General features: G+C 40.1%; 1 protein-coding gene across 2 annotated transcripts in view; it reads right to left on the minus strand.

The window, feature by feature from the left end:
* RUNX1T1 (RUNX1 partner transcriptional co-repressor 1) overlaps positions 1-20,246 on the minus strand; it is a 423,772-nt gene that overhangs the window by 147,914 nt on the left and 255,612 nt on the right. For both annotated transcript variants that reach the window (XM_030216468.1, XM_030216459.1), the window contains exon 5: positions 6,378-6,559. In XM_030216468.1, coding sequence (XP_030072328.1) covers positions 6,378-6,559 — 182 coding nt within the window. The remainder of the gene's footprint in view (positions 1-6,377; positions 6,560-20,246) is intronic.

Below are 20,246 nucleotides of genomic sequence, written 5' to 3' on the forward strand. Positions count from 1 at the left end.
CATGAGTTGAAGCTACAGTGTGGTAAATTTAAAACGAATCGGAGAAAATTTTTCTTCACCCAACGTGTAATTAGACTCTGGAATTCGTTGCCGGAGAACGTGGTACGGGCGGTTTAGCTTGACGGAGTTTAAAAAGGGGTTAGATAGATTCCTAAAGGACAAGTCCATAGACCGCTATTAAATGGACTTGGAAAAATTCCGCATTTTTAGGTATAACTTGTCTGGAATGTTTTTACGTTTGGGGAGCGTGCCAGGTGCCCTTGACCTGGATTGGCCACTGTCGGTGACAGGATGCTGGGCTAGATGGACCTTTGGTCTTTCCCAGTATGGCACTACTTATGTACTTATGTCTCTATGCCAGCCTCAAATGTCATACTCAGGTCCATCACAGCAGTATGCAGGTCCCTGGAGCAGTTTTAGTGGGTGCAGTGCACTTCAGGCAGGTAGACGCAGGCCCATTCCTCCCTACCTGTTACACTTGTGGTGGTAAATGTGAGCCCTCCAAAACCCATCACAAACCCACTGTACTCACATCTAGGTGCCCCCTTCACCCGTAAGGGCTATGGTAGTGGTGTACAGTTGATGGTAGTGGGGTTTTGGGGGGGGGGGTTGGGGGGCTCAGCACCAAAGGTAAGGGAGCTATGTACCTGGGAGCAATTTCTGAAGTCCACTGCAGTTCCCCATAGGGTGCCTGGTTGGTGTCCTGGCATGTCAGGGGGACCAGTACACTACGAATGCTGGCTCCTCCCATGACCAAACGGCTTGCATTTGGTCGTTTCTGAGATAGGCATCCTTGGTTTCCATTATCGCCGAAAATCAGAGACGACCAAGTCTAAGGACGACCATCTCTAAGGATGACCTAAATTTAAAGATCCCTGACCGTATTATCGAAACAAAAGATGGACGTCCATCTTGTTTCGATAATACGGTTTCCCCGCCCCTTCACCGGGACATTTTGCGATGATGTCCTCAGCAAAACTTGGGTGTCCCTTTCGATTATGCCCCTCAATGTGGAACTAGTTTGTTTCATATTTGGCTGAAGGTTGTCAAAGGGTGAAAGCAGATCAACAGTCTTCTGGCAATCGAGAAATGAGGGGAACTGAGGAACTGAGTTCGATTCCCGGCACAGGCAGCTCCCTGTGACTCTGGGCAAGTCACGTAACCCTCCATTGCCTACCGCATTGAGCCTGCCATGAGTGGGAAAGCGCGGGGTACAAATGTAACAAAAAAAAATATGGAGTGCCATGAAGATCTATTCTCGCTCCTTATCTTTTAAATTTGTATGTGGCCCCATTAATAGAAATAATCAATAAATGGGGCATGTCTGATACTTATTTATTTCTTTATGTAGACTTTCTATACCATCTTACCTAACTAGCAGATCCAAGAACTAAAATACCAAGAAAAACATTTGAAAAAGAACTACAAAATAGGACAGGAAAGATACCACATATGGTCAAAAAAAGCATAGAACCCTAGTAAGCTAAGTATGGGAGGAGCAAAACAGGGAGGGAAAGGTAATAGAGGAAAAGGTAATGCCAGAGAAAAAGGGCACAAACAGCTGGTCAGTAGTGGACTTCCTAGTTTAGACCAAAGGCTTGCTTAAAAGAGCCAGATTTTAATTTTGTGTTTCAAGTTTCTGAAGGAGAGTTCGGCACAAATTAAGAGAGGAAGCAAGAAATGGGTCTGCAAAGAAAAAAGCACCTTGTCCAGTGGACTCAAATTAAGCAGATCTTGGGCCAGGGAGAACTACATGATAATTGTTGATAGAACGGAGCAAATATATGGCCGAGTAAGGAATGGTGAGTGCTGCTAGATAAGGAGGCAAATCTAAATGAAATGCCTTAAAAGTCAAAGTAAGAAGTTTGTAAATTATACCTTGTTAACACTTTCAGGTGCTACTGGCAGTTAAAGGAGATGGAAATGAAAACTACTCTAATCACCTCAATATGACTGAAGAATGACCAAGTATGAATGAATGGAAATTAAGATTATGTAGAAAGGCAGAGAGGATTCCAGATAGCAAGGTGAAAAAGAAAGAATGAGAGAGGAGGCGAGTAGAGGAAGCAAAAACAAAAAGGTAAAAAGGAAGAAGAAAAGATTTGTCTTTTCTCTTAAACACCTTGTGTTTAAGTCCAAACTCTTCTCCGCCACTTCTTATCTTGCAGATTGTCTCATTCCTTACACACCTCTACGTTTCCTCTGTTCTGCTGATCATAATCTTTTCACACTTCCCTCCCCTTCACAGATTCGTTTAACCACCACTCGTGAGACTGCTTTCAGTTACCTAGATCCCAAACTTTGGAACAACCTCCCCACTTGACAACCGCAACCAACCTTCTTTCCCAACTTTTAAAGGAGCCTGAGGACCCATCTGTTTTCCTTGTCCTTCCCCTCTTCTTCATGATGTTTGCCTTTTTTTCTTTAGTAGTAGCTTTATTGCTTTGTTTGCACTGTGTATTGTATTTTATATATTGTTATTTTAACTGCTTTCTTTTGTAGATTTTAAACTTTGTAAACTGCTATATGCCTTTTGTTAGGCCATAGTGGTATGCCAAGGCTTGGGAAGGAAGGAAGGAAGGAAGGAAGGAAGGAAAGGAAGATAGAAAGAAAGAAAGAAAGAAAGAAAGAAAGAAAGAAAGAAAGAAAGAAAGAAAGAAAGAAAGAAAGAAAGAAAGAAAGAAAGAAAGAAAGAAAGAAATTGACTCCATCCATTTGTTCCAGTCTTTCTCAGCTTCAGTATATTATCTGAGAAATTAGGGCAAGGGTATGTACTGAACGGTGGCAGGTCTATAAAGGATGCCAAAAATTAGGTGCCCAAATTCTGGGTGCTAAGGTAGTATTCTATAATGGCATCTGGGTACCCAGATTATGTTATAGAATTTAGCCTACTTTGGTATTTGGGCACAGACATTTAGGCACCTAACTTTAGGTGCCAACATTTATACTTTATAAAATGCAGGTATAAATGTTGGCACATAGGCACGCAACTTACAGTATTCTATAATTTTGGCACCTAATTGTGGGATCCGCTATGCCCTGCCCATACCCCACCCACCTGCACATCCCTTTTGCTGTAGCATTCTAAAGCACTTTAGCAATTAGAGAAACTTCTATATATGGCACATTAAAACTTGGCACCATAAAACCACACAGTTAGTGTGATTCTATAAAGTATGTCTAAAGTTAGGCTTAGTTTATAGAATTCACTCACGTGCCATTGTTACACCTAAAATTTAGGTGCATCCATTTAGGCCACTTAAAACCAGGCCTAAATACGTGTGTCTAAGTTAGGCGCAGATTGAGTGTATTCTATAATAGTGCACATAGTTTTTTGAAACATCCCCAACACACCCATTCCATGCCCCCTTTTTGACTGTGCACATTAGAATTTACGTGCACTATGTTATAATTTACACCTAGAAGGTTGTGTGCATAAATTCTAATTAAAGCTAATTATGCTGTTAATTGGTTGTTAAATACCAATTATAGGTGCTGATTGGCTTGTTAATCAATTAGGTTGTGCACAAAATTTGCCATGCAGTCAAATTAGTACGCACAAACAAGGCGCCATATATAGAATTTGGGTATTAGGCACTAATTTGTAGAGTAATGCCTAAGTGCCTAACTATAGTTGCCTTACTGTCATTTACCCCCATTTTGGTGCCTAACTTCTGTTTGAGTGTTTAAAATTAGGCACCTAATTTATGATGCACTAAATAGAATTAAAGGGAATTTGCACATTTATTAGATATGTACTTTTATGATAAAATTACTTTAGCTCTAGACAAATACTTCAGTATGTCAGCAAAATTCATTACTTTTGAGGATGAAAACCAAACTAGTCAAATACTCATCCAATTACTGGTCTTGAAATACTTCCATATTACTTTTTGATCTTGGCAAGCATGTCAGAAATCAGAATAATTTGAAATGTTAAGAAGTTCTCTCTTTCAGTCTACAAGGTAACGTAATAAGCTGAGGGCAGAAGGTTAGAACGAGCTTGGAATAAAAAGAAAGACGACACTACACTTAACGCCTGGAAACAACTTCAAAGAAAATACAAATACACCATAAGACAAACCAAAAAACTACATTAAAAAACCATAATCGGACCAAATTACAAGGACACACATAAACTTTTCCAACTCGTGAACAAACTATTAGATATCACACCAGTCACAACCAACAGCAAAGACATCCTGGAGCAGACAATCTCGCAAGACACTTCAATGAAAAAATAGTACAATTACAACTTAAAATACCTGTCAGCACCATCGACTACGCTGAACTCCTTAACTGCCTAGACCCAGCCCCTGGCATTCACCCAGCGGACAGGACCTGGACTAACTTTGAGATATTATCGGAGAATATCATCTCCCAAATGCTCAAAAAATTTGCCAAATCTCATTGCAGACTAAATATATGCCCAATCAACCTGATGACATCTGCTCCTCAACAATTCATAAACGACATAACGAAACACCTGAACTACATGCTACAAAATGGACTTTTCCCGAAGGAAAAAGGAAACATTTTACTCACCCCCATACCCAAAGACGCCAAGAAAAGTGCCAGTGAACTAACTAACTACAGACCAGTTGCATCCATTCCCTTAATAATCAAATTAACGGAAGGGTTGGTGACCAAGCAACCTACAAACTATCTAGATAAATTTTCAATACTTCACGATTCCCAGTCAGGATTTCAGTCTAACCACAGTACCGAAACTGTATTAGTAACTCTCATGACTAAATTCAAACAAACAATTGCATCTGGTAAGAACATACTACTTTTACAATTTGACATGTCAAGCGCTTTCAACATGGTTGACCACGGAATTTTATTACACATCCTTGAATACTTTGGAATTGGAGGCAACGTCCTCAATTGGTTCAAGGGATTTTTAACCACAAGATCATACCAAGTGACATCTAATTCGACTATTTCAGCCGCATGGGTACCTGAATGCAGAGTACCATAAGGATCCCCCCTCTCGCCGACTCTATTCAACTTATGATACCCTTGGCCAAATTACTATCAAATCAAAACCTTAATCCATACATTTACGCAGATGACGTAACGATCTACATCCCATTCAAACAAGACCTAAAAGAAATTTCCAATGACATCAACCAAAGTCTCAATATCATGCATTCTTGGGCGGACGTATTTCGGCTAAAACTCAATGCAGATAAAACCCAGTGCCTAATACTCACCTCACAACACAACAAGAAAGAATTCACCGCCATTAACACACCAATTATAAACCTTCCTATTTCAGAAACCCTAAAAATTCTTGGAGTCACTATTGATCTACATCTAACACTAGAGAACCACGCGAAAAACATAACCAAGAAGATGTTCCACTCAATGTGGAAATTAAAAAGAATAAGACCTTTCTTCCCGAGGAGTGTTTTCTGCAACCTGGTACAATCAATGGTGCTCAGTCATCTAGACTATTGCAACACACTATATGCCGGCTGCAAAGAACAAATAATCAAGAAACTCCAGACAGCCCAGAACACTGCAACTAGACTCATATTTGGCAAACCAAAATTTGAAAGTGCCACGCCCCATGAGAAAAACTACACTGGCTCCCACTCAAGGAACGCATCACATTCAAAATATGCTCACTAGTTCATAAAATTATCCATGGAGATGCACCAGCTTACATGTCAGAACTGATAGACCTGCCACCTAGGAATGCCAAAAGATCATCCCACACATTCCTTGATCTGCACTTCCCCAGCTGCAAAGGAATGAAATACAAAATAATGCATGCGTCAAACTTTACCTACCTGAGTACACAGCTATGGAATGCACCGCTGCGCAGCTTGAAATCGATATACGAAAGAACGAACTTCCGCATATTACTGAAGACACATCTCTTTAATAAAGCGTACCACAAAGATCAACAAATGTGAATATGCACAACTCGCTCATCTATATTCAGAACTTGTTTCATAATATCTGCTTGTATACTATGACTTCGTTTATTTTGTGTGTTTTATTATCATCATGCTGACCAAGATCCTGCAATACCAACTGTTTATCTACTAATATTCTTCCATTACTCATGATGTATTGTAAGCCACTTTGAGCCTGCAAAGAGGTGGGATACAAATGCAACAAATAAAATAAATAAATAAATATAAAGATAAAATGCAAACACAACAAATACAATATAAAAACACTATAACAATAAAAACAACAGTTCACTTATAGCCCTTTCAACCAATTCCCCACAACTATGACCACCAACAAGAACCAGTACTAAACGCCTGGTCAAATAACCAGGCTTTGACTTTCTCTTCCAATCAGATTAATGGTGCTGGTCAGAACTGATTAAATATGCAAATGCTAGATCTGTTTACCTGTCTGGAGTTCGCCTCTTCCCGTTTTCGTTCACATCGAGAAGCAGCTCTGAGGAGTCAACAGGTGAGGTGGTGCTGGCATCCAGAAGCAGCTGCTCATGCTGAGCGAGGTACTGGGCTGGGTTCTGCTTGGCCAGCCTTGCGCAGTGCAGGAGCTCCCGCTGTAGCAGGGGCAAATTGGCCTGTAAACATAGATCGCACATTAAAAGAAAACAGAGTACTATGGTGCCCTGTCAAAACTGAGATAGTTAAATTAAAGACAACATGCATGCTCTCTTGAATTCAGTTGCATTTTTGTTTCTCGGTGGAGGTGGTAGAAATGAAAACTGAACTCAAGAAAGCTTGGGCCAAGTGCATAGTATCTGTAGGGGAGAGGATGGGATTAGTAGACAGCATGGATGAGCAGTCTGGGTAAGCTATATGGTCTTTATATGCCTTTGTTCATCTACGTTTCTATATGTAAAATAGTTGGGTAGAGTGGATATCTTCATAATGAGGAAGTTTAAAGATGTATGCTTTCAGAACCTTAGGAATCTTAAGTCGTTCCCAAAACTTGGGTCCTTAATCGATTGTTACTCTTACAAAGTTACTAGAATAACGTCCACCATAATTAAGAATGGAATGGGATACTGCATAGAGTACAGATTTCCAAAGACATTCTTTATATCATTCCTTCAGTGCTCTTCACCAAGTTTCAAGCATCAGCTCTCAGTGTTCTTCACAGAAACCTTTCATAGTCTTAGTCATTTTCCCCAGCCCTAATTTCCTACTCACTCACTCAACCTTAATTAGCATTATTTTTGCTTCCCACATTCCTACACTATCAAACTCAGCTCAAGAAGTTCATTCACCTCTCTCAACAGAATGAGCCAGAAGTGCCCCCCCACCCAAGGTCTCAGTTCTCACCCTCAGTTGCCCCTTAGTATGTGTGGATTTATGAGTAGGGCTGGAGCATGGAAGGGAAGTTCCTCTCAGCATCTCATAAAGAAACACAACTTGGGCTTCTGAATCACCAGTTGGCAGTGTGATGTCTGGAAACCATGAAGACAATTTCCTAATGGGATGCTAACCTGTGTGGCAGGTATGTTCTTAAGTTATCCATATAAATGCCATTATAAAATTGCTCCATGAAAAGCAGTGCAATGTATTTGCACTTGCTGTGAAATTCATGCAATATCCCGATATGCAAATATCCTGATCAATTTTGTACACATCTTTCCATATTTTTGTATTGTTAAAATAACAATATAAATCAGAATCTACTACCAGAAATGCCTATGCTCAAGCCAGAGAAAGCAAGCACTATCTCCCTTAATCTATAACTTGGAACCTACATGTACACATCAACCCCCAAATTCTATATATGGTGCTCAAAATTGTGCGTGTAGATTTGGATATGTGCCTAATTTGCGCATGTAATTTAATTGAATGAGCCAATTACCCCCAGATTCTATATAGCATGCCTAGAGATCTATGTCAAAATCCAAGCAGATTCTATAACAGTGCACGCAACTCAACAAGCTTAACAAGCTAATGAGCCCTGATAGCAGCACTTAACAAGCAATCATGAGTACTAATTGTTACTAATTAGAATTTACACATACAAGTGTATTCTGTAACGAAGTGTGCCAAACTACTAACGTGCGCAGGCAAAAAAAGGCATGGTTATGGGTGGGGAAATGAGTGTTTGTGGGCATTCCAAAATTTACGCATGTAGTTATAAAATATGGCCCAGTGTATGTAAATCTTCATGTTGAGATTTAAACCACATTTTCATTGGTGTAAATGGATGCGCATAGTTTTAGGCGCTGAGTTATCAACTAAATATATTCTATAATTGGTGCCTAAATCTAGGTGCCAATTATAAAATATGCTTAGTCAGCACTGATTTCAGAGCCAATTTTTTTCGGCACCATATATAGAGTCCAGCCCTTGGGCACTAGCAATCAATTATTAGCGCTAAATAGCAACAATTAGAATTTACGCATGCATCGTCCTAGTCAGGAAAGATGCGAACATACATTTTCACACATGGATCTTAAAAGGGGGTATGGTCATTGGAGGGGCATGGGCGGATCATGGGTGTTCCCAGGACTTGTATGCAGTGTGGTAGATTTTAGACATGAGGATTTACATGAGGTTTCAGTTGGTAGAAATCCTTGCACCCAAAACTGGGTGCAGATAATGGTGCAAAGCGCTGTTCTATAAACAGCGCTCAACTTGGGCACCATTTACAGAATCTAGTTCCAAATGCATGTTCACATTCTAGAATAAACTATAAAATCAAAATAAGGGTGTGAAAACACAAAATCAACTACAATCCAAACGTTATGTTCCACTTCATGAAAAGAGACTTAAATATTAAAAATAGGAAGCAAATGCCTCAGAAAGCTCCAAATCTGTTGATTTATAGAGCTACATTTGATCACTAAGATTTACTCTTCCTCACTGGCAAAAATGTTCTATTCATTGTAAATGTACTTATCTTAAAGGACTTGTAGCGAGCCAGGGTTTTGCACTGCTGCTTCAGGGTCCTCAATGCAGGGGGTCTCTTGTTATAGAATATGGCCCAGTATACATAAATCTATGCACCAGGATTTACACCACATGTGTAAGTTATATTATAAATTACACTTGCCTTGACAAAACCTATCTTCTTAATTCTATAAAAGTCACCAAATGTTGTGCATGGAAATTTGGGCATGCGCCCAAGTTGTGCACACAATTTAATTGAATGAGCCAATTAGCACCAAATATTGGCTTTTTAAGAAGCAATTATTGGCATTAATTAGATTTAATTGGCAGATCCAAGCCTAACAATTTGCATGCGATCGTAAAAAAGGGGAGCGGAAATGGGAGGGGCATGGGTGTACAGAGGGCATTCCTAAAATTAATGCACGTTGTTATCGAATAACAGAGATATGCACCTAATGTAGGCGCATACATTTGCACTACATTTCAGTTCATGCAAATAGCCACACCTAAAGTTTTTCCCTAGCATGCGATGGACTCCCCAGATGTGGCTTGAAGTCTGATACCCTCATTTGGCTGTGTTTTTTTTTTCCCCTTTCCTTTCTGATCTGTCTACTGGTTTGGATGACTTTTCTATCCATTATTTGCACTTCTTTCCTTGTTCTAAAAGTTTTAGTCTCTAAACCACCTTGAACTGCATGTCAGATTTGTGCAGTACAGCAAATGTGAATAAAGTAAAATAAGCACTATTCTGTAAACCATGCCTAACTTTAAGCATGGCTTATAGAATAGCACTTTTTGGTGCCATATATAGAATCTATCCCTATGACTATGCCTACCAATGAAATATGCTTTATGTAAGACAAGCTTCACAACTATGCCCTTACAGACCAACTCACCATCTACATTCTTCTAATGAACCCCTCCTCACTCTTTCATCACCCGGCCTGCCCAGGCCCAGCTTGAAAGTACACATCATTCCACTTTCTATTTCCTTGGACTGCATTTATGGAACTCCCTCCCTCATGACCTAAGAGACCAACCTGTCTTGGCTAAGTTTAAGGTCAAACTGAAAACATATTTCTTTAATTAGGCTTTTTCAAGCTGACTAGGGGTCTGCCTACTGTGGTTACAGAGATGCAGAGTGCTCTATTGGTTTCTTTTTTCTATCTAAGATGCTTACCTGTCCTTTCAAATTTTGGTGTTCTTTTTTCTGCCTGTGCTCATTATTGTATACATTTTATTTATTTGATATTCTATGTGTTAAAAGTGGTACATGAAGTAATAAACCACTTACAGAACATTTGCTTAGGCACCTAGATTTAGGCCTTAGGAACGCCTATTTGAAGCCTGTTTTAATGAACGTGACCACAAATGTTCATATATTTAAGGCCTAAAAGCCAAAGAGATGGTATAAATTATTGCACCTAGATTCAAAAAGACTGGTCATAGACGGAGACAATGGATGGAAGGATTGGAGAGGGTAATGGGTGGAAGGATGGAGAGAGAAAGAGGGATGACACTGGATGGAAGGGTAGGAGAGAAAGAGGGAAGGTGCTGAACATGAGGGGAGGGCAGGTAGGAGAGGAGGGTTGCTGGACATGGGTGGATGGAGGGGAGGGCAGGGAGAGAATTGTTGGACATGAATGGAGGGGAAGGAAGGGAAGACAGGAAGGAGATGCACATGGATGAGGGAAAAGGAAGAGAGGAGAAAAACTGTACATGGATGGAGAAAATAGGCAGAAGCTGGATCCACTGGACAGTCAAGTCTGCGGAGGACCCAGCTTTTACTTATGGATATAGAGCAAGAAATGAAGAAGAAAGGAGGAAAGTAAAGAAATAAATGGAGAGGAAGCCCTGGAAACGGAGTTAAGAGGACAGATAGCAGCAGAATCAGATACTGGACCAGCATGATCAGAAAAACAAAGTCACCAGACAACAAAGGTAGAAAAAATCATTTTAGTGTTTGGAATATGTCCACTTTGAGAATTTATATCTGCTATCTTTTTTTTGCAATGTATAGCAATGTGTTTCTTTCTATTTTTCTGGTATTGTGCTGCATGCAGAGTCTAACGTCTTAGGATTTCAGGTTAATTTTTGAAGAATTTGAAGAGGGGCTATCTCTGTTCTGCATGTGTGACTGCAAGGTTGCAAGTGTCTGACTAGGGATCTGTTTATTAGATTCTGAGATTTTGCTAACACATTGTTTTTCAGAGTTGGCAAGACTGTCTGTTCTCACAATTCCTGGTCTGTATGCTAATTTGGTTTGTGTCATTTTGAGTATAATGGAGCTGTAACAGCTTACAGAAATTATTTATAATGAAAACAAAAAAACCCCCACAAGTTATTTTTCTTCTATACTGGGAGAAGAGGGAAAGAAGATGCTAGACGGGGGGGGGGGGGGGGGGCGCCATTTGATAGTCTGCAGAGGGGCACCAGAGACCCTAGACACGGCCCTGGCTCCAACCGTTGGGGCCCTCCAAACCAGGGACCTCCACCATTGCTCCATCAGACCGGCAGATTATTATTATTTATGCATATAATTATGCACCCTATCCATGCTCTGCCCAAACTCCATCCATGTGAATGCCCACCTGCTAAATACAGATCTTAGAAGATTGACACATAGTTAAGGAATAGCGCATAACCAGAATTCTGTCATTTCCATGCACGTGTTCACATATGTGAATAACCCATGATTTAAGGCCGCTTTCTCTCGGTCATTTGCTTTCTCAGTGATTCATTATTGGAACACTTGAATTAAGTTTGATGAATAATAAAAACTCATCTGTTAATTAGACCGGGGGGAGGGGGAGGAATTGCGTTTAAATTTCTTAGTTCTCTCATATTTTAAAAATTTACATTCTGAATAAGTTTTCTGATTATTTGTAACTTCCTGGTGTTTGACTGTAACTCACCTTGAATCTATTATATTGAGAATTGGCGAGAGATAAATCTTCGATAACATAACATATTATTGAGGGTAATTAGAGTTAATTAGCACTAATTTGGATTCCTGCATGCATCTGCCTGTGCACTATTCTATAATGCTGTGTGCCCAAAGTATCTCACATGCCCCTCCCATGGGGGTGTGGCCATGGGAGGGGCATGGGCCCATCATAGGGATTCCAAATATTTAGGTGCAGTGTTATAGAATACCGGGATTACATGCTAAACTTGTGCACCAGATTTACATCAGGATTCAACTGACATCAGTCCTCATACCCAAAGTTGGGTGCAGGAATCCACTCTCGGCGCTATACTTATGTAATACTTATGCTAATACTTAGCACAAATGTTTCCTGACACCTAAATTTGGACACCATTTACAGAATTCAGCCCTAAATGACTACAGTACTATCATTTATATGTATACAGAACACACAATACTGCATAATACAGTTTAGTAAATAGGATTAAGAACATAAGAATAATCACACAGGGCTGGGGAGTAGCCTAATGGTTAGTGCACTGGGTCTTGATCCTGGCAATATGGATGGTCACTGCAGCTCACTGTGACCTTAGGCAAGTCTAGTGGTTAGTGCAGTGGACTTTGATCCTGGGGAACTGAGTTTGATTCCCACTGCATCTCCTTGTGACTCTGGGCAAGTCACTTAACCCTCCATTGCCCCTGGTACAAAATAAGTACCTGGATATATGTAAACCGCTTTGAATGTAGTTGCAAAAACCTCAGAAAGGCGGTATATCAAGTCCCATTTCCCCTTCCCTTTCCATTGCTGCAGACACAAAAACTTAGATCATGAGCCCTCTAGGGACAGAGAAAAGTACCCACATATAAGGTTAGATTCTATATATGACACCTGAAAAATTCACACAGGAAAAAAAATACACCTAGGTGTATTCTCTAAAGTACAACAAAATTTGCATGTGTAGATTTGCATGCAGTATATAGAATACACAGAGCACCTCTGCAAGTGACCAAATTTGGTCACATCCATTTAGACCATGTTTTACTTGGCGTAAATCCCGACACCTATATTAGACACAGAGCAGGTGTATTCTATAATAATGCACATAGATTTTAGAAACGCCCATTCCATGCCCATAATCAAGCCCAAGTTGGAATTTACACACCACATTACAGAATAAGCTTAGCAAGTTGTGTGTGTAAATCGTAATTAATGCCAAATAGTGCTGATAATTGCTTGTTAACAGCCAACTGACAGAGCTGATTAGCTAGTTAGCCAGTTCAGTTGCATGCACTGTTATAGAATATGCTTCAATTTCTGTGCAGAAATTAAAACGCTAGATATAGAATTTGGGGGATAATGTGTACAGTGCTGAGTACGTCTAGTAGCACTACAGAAATTAGGAGGGTCAGACCAATGGTCCATCCAGTCTAGTATCCTGTTTCCAACAGTGGCCAATCCAGGTCACAAGTACCTGGCAGAAACCCAAATAGTAGCAACATTCCATGCTACTAATCCCAGGGAAAAGCAATTTACTTTCATAAAAGTGTTTTGAAAAGTCCATTCCTGAAAGGCTCTTTCTGAAGTTTATCTCTCTAGAGTTTTTGAAATTTATTCCCATTTCCTTGTGTTTATTTTTTGTTACATTTATAGATATGTTTAAAAGAAGGGAGATTATTTCCAAGGGTAAAGCTTGTTTTCCAAGCAGAAAAAGGCCTTTGATATAATTGCATGGCTGTTTACGCCTGAACATGTCTGTATAAGTACATGAGCCAACAAGATAGCATGTTTTTCTACATCAGACACATGTAAGTGTTTCTGGGGTTGCAATTTGTATGGAGCAGGGTTTGAGTATTGAAAGGCACTTATATTTTTATAAAATACGCAATTACATTTGCAAAGCAAAGGCACATATTTACACAAACTTCAGGCATGTGTAAGCGTATGCATTGGTATTTGTGCTTTACTGGGGCTGCTTCTGGGTATTTATTTGTAAAGGCATGTCTTTATAAAAACTGCTTTAATTTTTCACTTAAGCATTCTATTGGAAAATGAAGCCCTTAGGGACAAAGAGATACAATACCGTTGAAAACTCTATGCAAAATATATGCATTAAAAGCACAAATGTCAATGCACAGCAAGGGAGCTATCGTGTTCTTCTGTGATAATGGCTGCATTACTGCACAAAATTTAACACATATAATTTACCTCCAAACACATTTGCATGCGATTAATATGGACCCTTATCATTCATCAATTAACACATCATAACAGCCCATTTTATCGCATCTTATTATATCAGTCTCTTAGCTAGTACTATTTTAACATAATTTTCAGAATGTTCTGTGAGATCACATTTTATAATTTCCTGTGGCTTACAGGCTCTGGGAAACTAAACAAATCTGAAATTGATAGATAGATAATTATAATATCTATCTAACACAGAGACATTTCTCTTAGAAAATTTGTAGGTTTAAACAGAAAGCAACTAAATTAAACTTTAAATCATGGAATATATATGCATTTGGTGCCCAATATTCAAAGCACAACAGATGAAGTGGAGGACACACGGCTTCCAACCAGGGGGTGAAAATGAAACAGTCTTTATTAAGCCAAGCACCTGAGCAGAGACCCAACCTGGGACTGTGTTTCAACAAATCTAGCCACCTGCCTCAGTGGTCACAACTCTCTGTACACAAAAAGAAAAACAGTAATAAACATAAATATAATTATAAATATATAAACAAGAATATTTAAATAAATATCACTCAAAGAAATAAAATATGGATATCAATCAAATAAAAAACATAAAATATCATATAACTTTCTGAAGTAAAAGTACAAGAAGGTAAAAAAGTATTCAAAACCATAAAGTAATATGATAAAAGAATATGAAACATTTAGAAAACTATATATATATATGTATATATATATATATATATATATATATATATATATATATATATATATATATATATATAGCTGTGCTACTGATAATTCCTTCCCCATAACACGAGTTCAGAGAAACCGCTTCAAAATAAAACACAGACTTAACTTAAGAGTGGAGTTAGCCCAGCAGTATCCAGGATATTTCATTCACTAATACAGCAGGTAGTCTTCTTCTCTTTATGGACATGATATTCACCCACCTCTGGAACCGCTTTTTAAGGTCAGGTTTCCCTTCTCTCAAGGGCTGCCATGCCTCATGCAAACTTCTGCTCCTGTGGGGCCTTTACAGAAGCATAGAGGAAAGCTCCTTTACTCTAACTGGAAATTCTTCTCATTGCCTTCGACAGAAAACAAATACAGGCCTCCTCTTGTCTTGGTATTTCAAACCACAGTCCAAGATTAACTTTAAGCACTATTCCCGCTCTCACTGTATCTTGCCCAATAAACAAATATCCCCATCAAATTTCAGGGAATACTCATCTCTGGTCCAGTTGGTCCTCACTACTCAGTTTAGGTAGCCCCCTTGCACTCTCACTAGCCATGTCTTAGGGAGTTCCCTGGTCCCATCTCTCTCTCTCTCTTTTGTCTGAAGAAACTCTTTTTCTAGGGCTAATGACTGCTGGGTGTTTTCCGAACCCCACCCTTCTGTCTCAGGGAGATGATATCATCAGCCCTATTCTATGTGGAATAGGACTAGACTACAACTCCCAAAAGACACTGATCCCAGACATACAACATTCTCCTATGCCATGAGCACTCATTTGCTGCTGTCCCTGGCAGAAATCCTTGTACTTGAGCTCTGGTCGGGCTTACCCCAATCTCTGTTCACCATGTAACTGCTCCCTTAGCTCTCACTCTATATCTATCTATCTATCTATCTATCTATCTATCTATCTATCTATCTATCTATCTATCTATCTATCTATCTATCTATCTATCATCTATCTAAAATATAACAATATAAATAATAATAAACATGTACAAACATATATGTAATAATGTAATACTTTCATAATAATTATATTTATTACTGTTTTTTGTGCACACAGAGTTATGACTCCTGAGGGAGGCAGCTAGATCTGTCGAAACACGTTCCCAAGTCGGGTCTGAGTACCCTTTGGTGATTATGTAATAGAAATAAAACAATAAGGGGAAAAAAAAATAACATGATACATTTTATTGGACTAACTTAAGACTCAAAATAATTCAAGATAATTTATTATAATAGATGTTCTATTTTCTTTTTGTTTTGCTATATTTTATTTCTCTTTATTACCTTGTGCTCTAACATAGCAACCACACTCTTTTATTGAAGGTGGTATGATGACATTATCCCCATAATTCTTTAAACTTGCTTGCACAATTTTGAATTTAGTACACTTAAAGTTGCATGTGTAGGTTATAGAATACTGTTAGTTAAGTGAATAACGTAATACTTAGCTGCTAATTTGGCATTAAGAACCAATAATTGGCTTTAATTTGTATTAATTGGCACTAATTTGGAGTTATGCATTTAATGGCGCTTAGTTGGTATTCTACAAATTGTGGGCCCCTTTTACCAAGCTGCAGCAAAAGGGGGCCTGCATTGGCATCGGTGCATGTTTTTCACACTTGCCGAGGCCCCCTTTTACTACAGCAGGTAAAAGGGAAGTCTCTCTCTCCTGCAGGAAATGGTTGTATGGCAAATAAAGCACTTGCCGTGTGTCCAATTGGGGGAGGGAACTCTTATCGCCACCCATTGAGGTGGTGGTAAGGGCTCCCGTGCTATCCTGATGTAACCGGGCAGCGCATGGCACTGTCCAATTACCGCTGGTTACACTCCAGCGCTACAAAAATATATTTTTATAGCGCCAGATATGATGGCGAGCTAGGGGTGGGAAGTACCGCCAGGCTGCTGCGGTAGCCCGGCAGTGCTTCCTGATTAGCAAGCAGTAAACCCACATTGGGCTTACCGCCACTTAGTAAAAAGGGCCTTGTGTGCGCAAAATCCATAGCACGCAACTGCAAGGAAGTGTAGACCTGGGAGGGGTATGGGCAGGTCAGGGTATCTGCAGGTTCTAGAATTCTAGCAGCTATCCCCTGGATTCTATATATTGCGCCTAGTGTTCCAAACCAAAATCCAAATGTATTCTATAACAGTAAATGCAACTTAATTGGCTTAACAAGCTAGTTAGCATTGATAACAGCACTTAACAAGAAATAATGAGCACTAATTGTCAATAAGTTGAATTTACGTGCACAACTCGCTAAGTGTATTTTGTAAAGTAGAGCGACTAAATTCTAATGCATGCAGCCAAAAAAGGGCATGGTTATGGGTGGGAAAATGGGCGTTTCATGGGAGTTCCAAAATTTATGTACATTGTTATGGCCCACTGCGCCTAAATCTATGCACCGGTACTGATGCCAAGTAAAATGTGGTCTAAATGAATGCACCAAATTTGGTCATATGGAGAGGTGCTCAGTGCATTCTATATACCACATGGAAATTTAAGCCTATTCTGTAAAATTTAGGTGTACTCAGTGGCATTCCTACTGGGAGGCGGTGGGTGCAGTCCGCCCCGGGTGCACGCCGCTGGGGGGGTGCTGCGTGCACCTGTCCTTCATTCGTTCCATGCTCCCTTTGCCCCAGAACAGGTTATTTCCTGTTCCGGGGCAGAGGGAGCATGGAACGAATGAAGGACAGGCGCGCGGCACCCCCCCCCCCAGCGGCGTGCACCCAGGGGGGTTCTTTTGCGGGAGGTGTCCTTTCACCAGGGGGGGGGGGCGCGCTGCATCCGGGGGGTGCTGCACCCGGGGGGCGGGTTACATCGGCGATCCGCCCCGGGTGTCAGCCCCCCTAGGAACGCCACTGAGTGTACTTTAGAGAATATGCCTAGGTAGGCATATTTTTTTACCACATGGATTTTTCAGGCGCCATATATGTTGAATCGAGTCCTTTGTGCCTAACTACCAACAGTTACACACAAGCTCTTACACCAGCTATTGAGCTGGCATAAGTGCTGACGCCTAAAGATAGGCATGTAATTACAAACAAGCTAGTGTTCTATAAGGGTAATAACTTGTGTAATTAGTGATATAGAACTCATACATAGTGCAGGTTATCCTGGCGCTAATTTTAGGCGACCTTTTGAAAATTAACCCCTATGTGCCAGATTCTATATAAAAAATCCATGCGGTAAACATTTCTGCCTAAGCGCATTCTATAACCAGCACCTAGATTTAGGCATGGTATATAGAATAAGCTTAGTTGATATGCTAGTGCATAAAATTATGTGCCTCCATTTATACCAACAAAAATGTGACATAAATCCCGGCACGTAGATTTAGGCACAGAGGGCCATATTCTATAACAGCACGCATACATATTGGAATACCCACGGAATGCCCATTTTCCCCACCTATAACCATGCCCCTTTTTGTCTGTGCACATTAAAATTTAGGTACAGTGCATTACAGAATACGCTTAGCGAGTTGTAAGTTCTAATTATTGTCAAGTAGTGCTCATTATTGCTTGTTAAGTGCTGTTAACAACACTGATTAACTTGTTAAGCCAATTAAGTTATGCGTATTGTTATATAATACGCTTAGATTTTGGCGCAGAATTCTAGGCACACTATATAGAATACGGGGGTATATTCCTAAGAGATGAAACTTGCTGAAACCCGTGCAATTTAATAACATTAAATGACAGCTGATAACAACCAATTATCCCAGTCAACCCAATTGAGATTACCATTCTATTCAGATAAGGACACAAATTACTATACCAAAACCAGCATTATTTCTGCCGCTGATTTCCTCCCACCACCACCCATCACTTATCCCAAGTATATCCGTACACTGCCACTGAACCAGCCTCTCCACCATTTACCTCAGGATTTGCAATATATCACTTTGATTCCCCTAAGACTAATACCGACCCAACACCCAGACAGGGCCAGCCTGATTATTAGGCCAACTAGGGGTGGCACCGTAGCAGTGAGAATGCCTATGGAAGACACTGGGGCCAGTGCAGGACCTTGAGCATTTGAATATCCTGAAGGACTGCTGTATCCAACCCTCTGAACTTCCTGTTTCAGGAGTGGGTCCCAATGGACCTTGAGCACGTGTGAATGCTGAAAGCCCCACTCCAGCCACAATGTCTTCAATAAGTATGCTGACTGTTGCATTAGAGCTGCCCCAGAGGAGTTAAGAAGGCAAGGGATTTGCTGAACACCTTTGGGGTGGGGGAAGTAGGGAAGGCGAAAGATGCTGGACACCACAGGGAGGAGAATAAGGAAGGGGAGAAATGCTGGTCAACATGAAGGAGGGGAGAATAGGGAAGAGAAGAGATGTTTCACACCATAGGGAGGGGGTAGGAAAAAGGAGATGATGGAGTAAAGGGGGTAGAAAAAAGGAGATGATAGATATGAATGGAGTAGGGGAGAGCCTTGGGCTGCCCTGGGGAGGGGGCACATTGCTGAAGGTTCACTCAGTAAATTTGGGCTGGTCCTGACCCAGATTTCCCTCTATGCCCATGATCAAGCCGTGCAACAAATCACAGAGACCTATGAGACTATGATTTTAGCAATGGTTCCTCTTTGTAAGTCTCCCAAATCTTGTTAGCCCAGTGCAGCTTGCCACTTTACCTTAGTCGTGTAATTTATATGCATAAAAAATGTGTTCATGTTGTGTTTTTATATGTTTTAATTTTCATGTATGTATATTTTAACTCGCCATGGGGTCCTTTTACTAAGTTGCGCTGAAAAATAGCTTAGTGTAGGCGTGGGTTTTAGGCACGCGCCGATCCATTTTTCAGCGTGCCTATATAAAAAAGGCCTTTTCTAATTTTTCCCAAAAATGGACGTGTGGCAAAATCAAAATTGCTGAGCATCCATTTTAGGTCTGAGACCTTACAGCTAGCCATTGACCTAGCTGTAAAGACTCACGCGGTAACCGGGCGGTAATGACCTACACACGTCAAATGTCACTTGGCGCATGTCCGATATGCGCGTCCAAAAATAAAAATTATTTTTCAGACGCGTGTATCGGACGCGTGCCAAAAATGAAATTACCGCAAGAGCCAAGCAGTTGCCAGACAGTAACCCCATTTTGGCGCGCATTGGGCACACATAGACGCTTACGTGGCTTAGTAAAAGGGCCTCCTAGTTAATAGGCAGGCTATAATTAAAATAAATAAATATCCCCAGTACAGAAAGAAGATATGTTGTATGAATGTATTTTTATAGTGCAACTAATTTTCTTTAAAAAGTTATGCAGTCCTAAGGATCCAAGCAATTAAACCTCCAATTAATACATACTATAATAAATATACAATATACTGGTGTGTGTGCAAGAGGAATCTTTGTTTCTCCCCTTCTTAGTTTTTCTGTATATGCGACAGTTTTTTTTAAAGTGCTTTACATGTTTTCCACTGACTATGCAGTGTGATCGTTTATGAACACCTTGCATATATTTACCTATTGTATTTAAAGACAACACTTTTTGTTCTTTTAGAAACCTGGCAATATTTAACGAT

This window comes from Microcaecilia unicolor, chromosome 1 (genome assembly GCF_901765095.1).
Source record: "Microcaecilia unicolor chromosome 1, aMicUni1.1, whole genome shotgun sequence".
In the NCBI taxonomy this organism is placed as follows: Eukaryota; Metazoa; Chordata; class Amphibia; order Gymnophiona; family Siphonopidae; genus Microcaecilia; species Microcaecilia unicolor.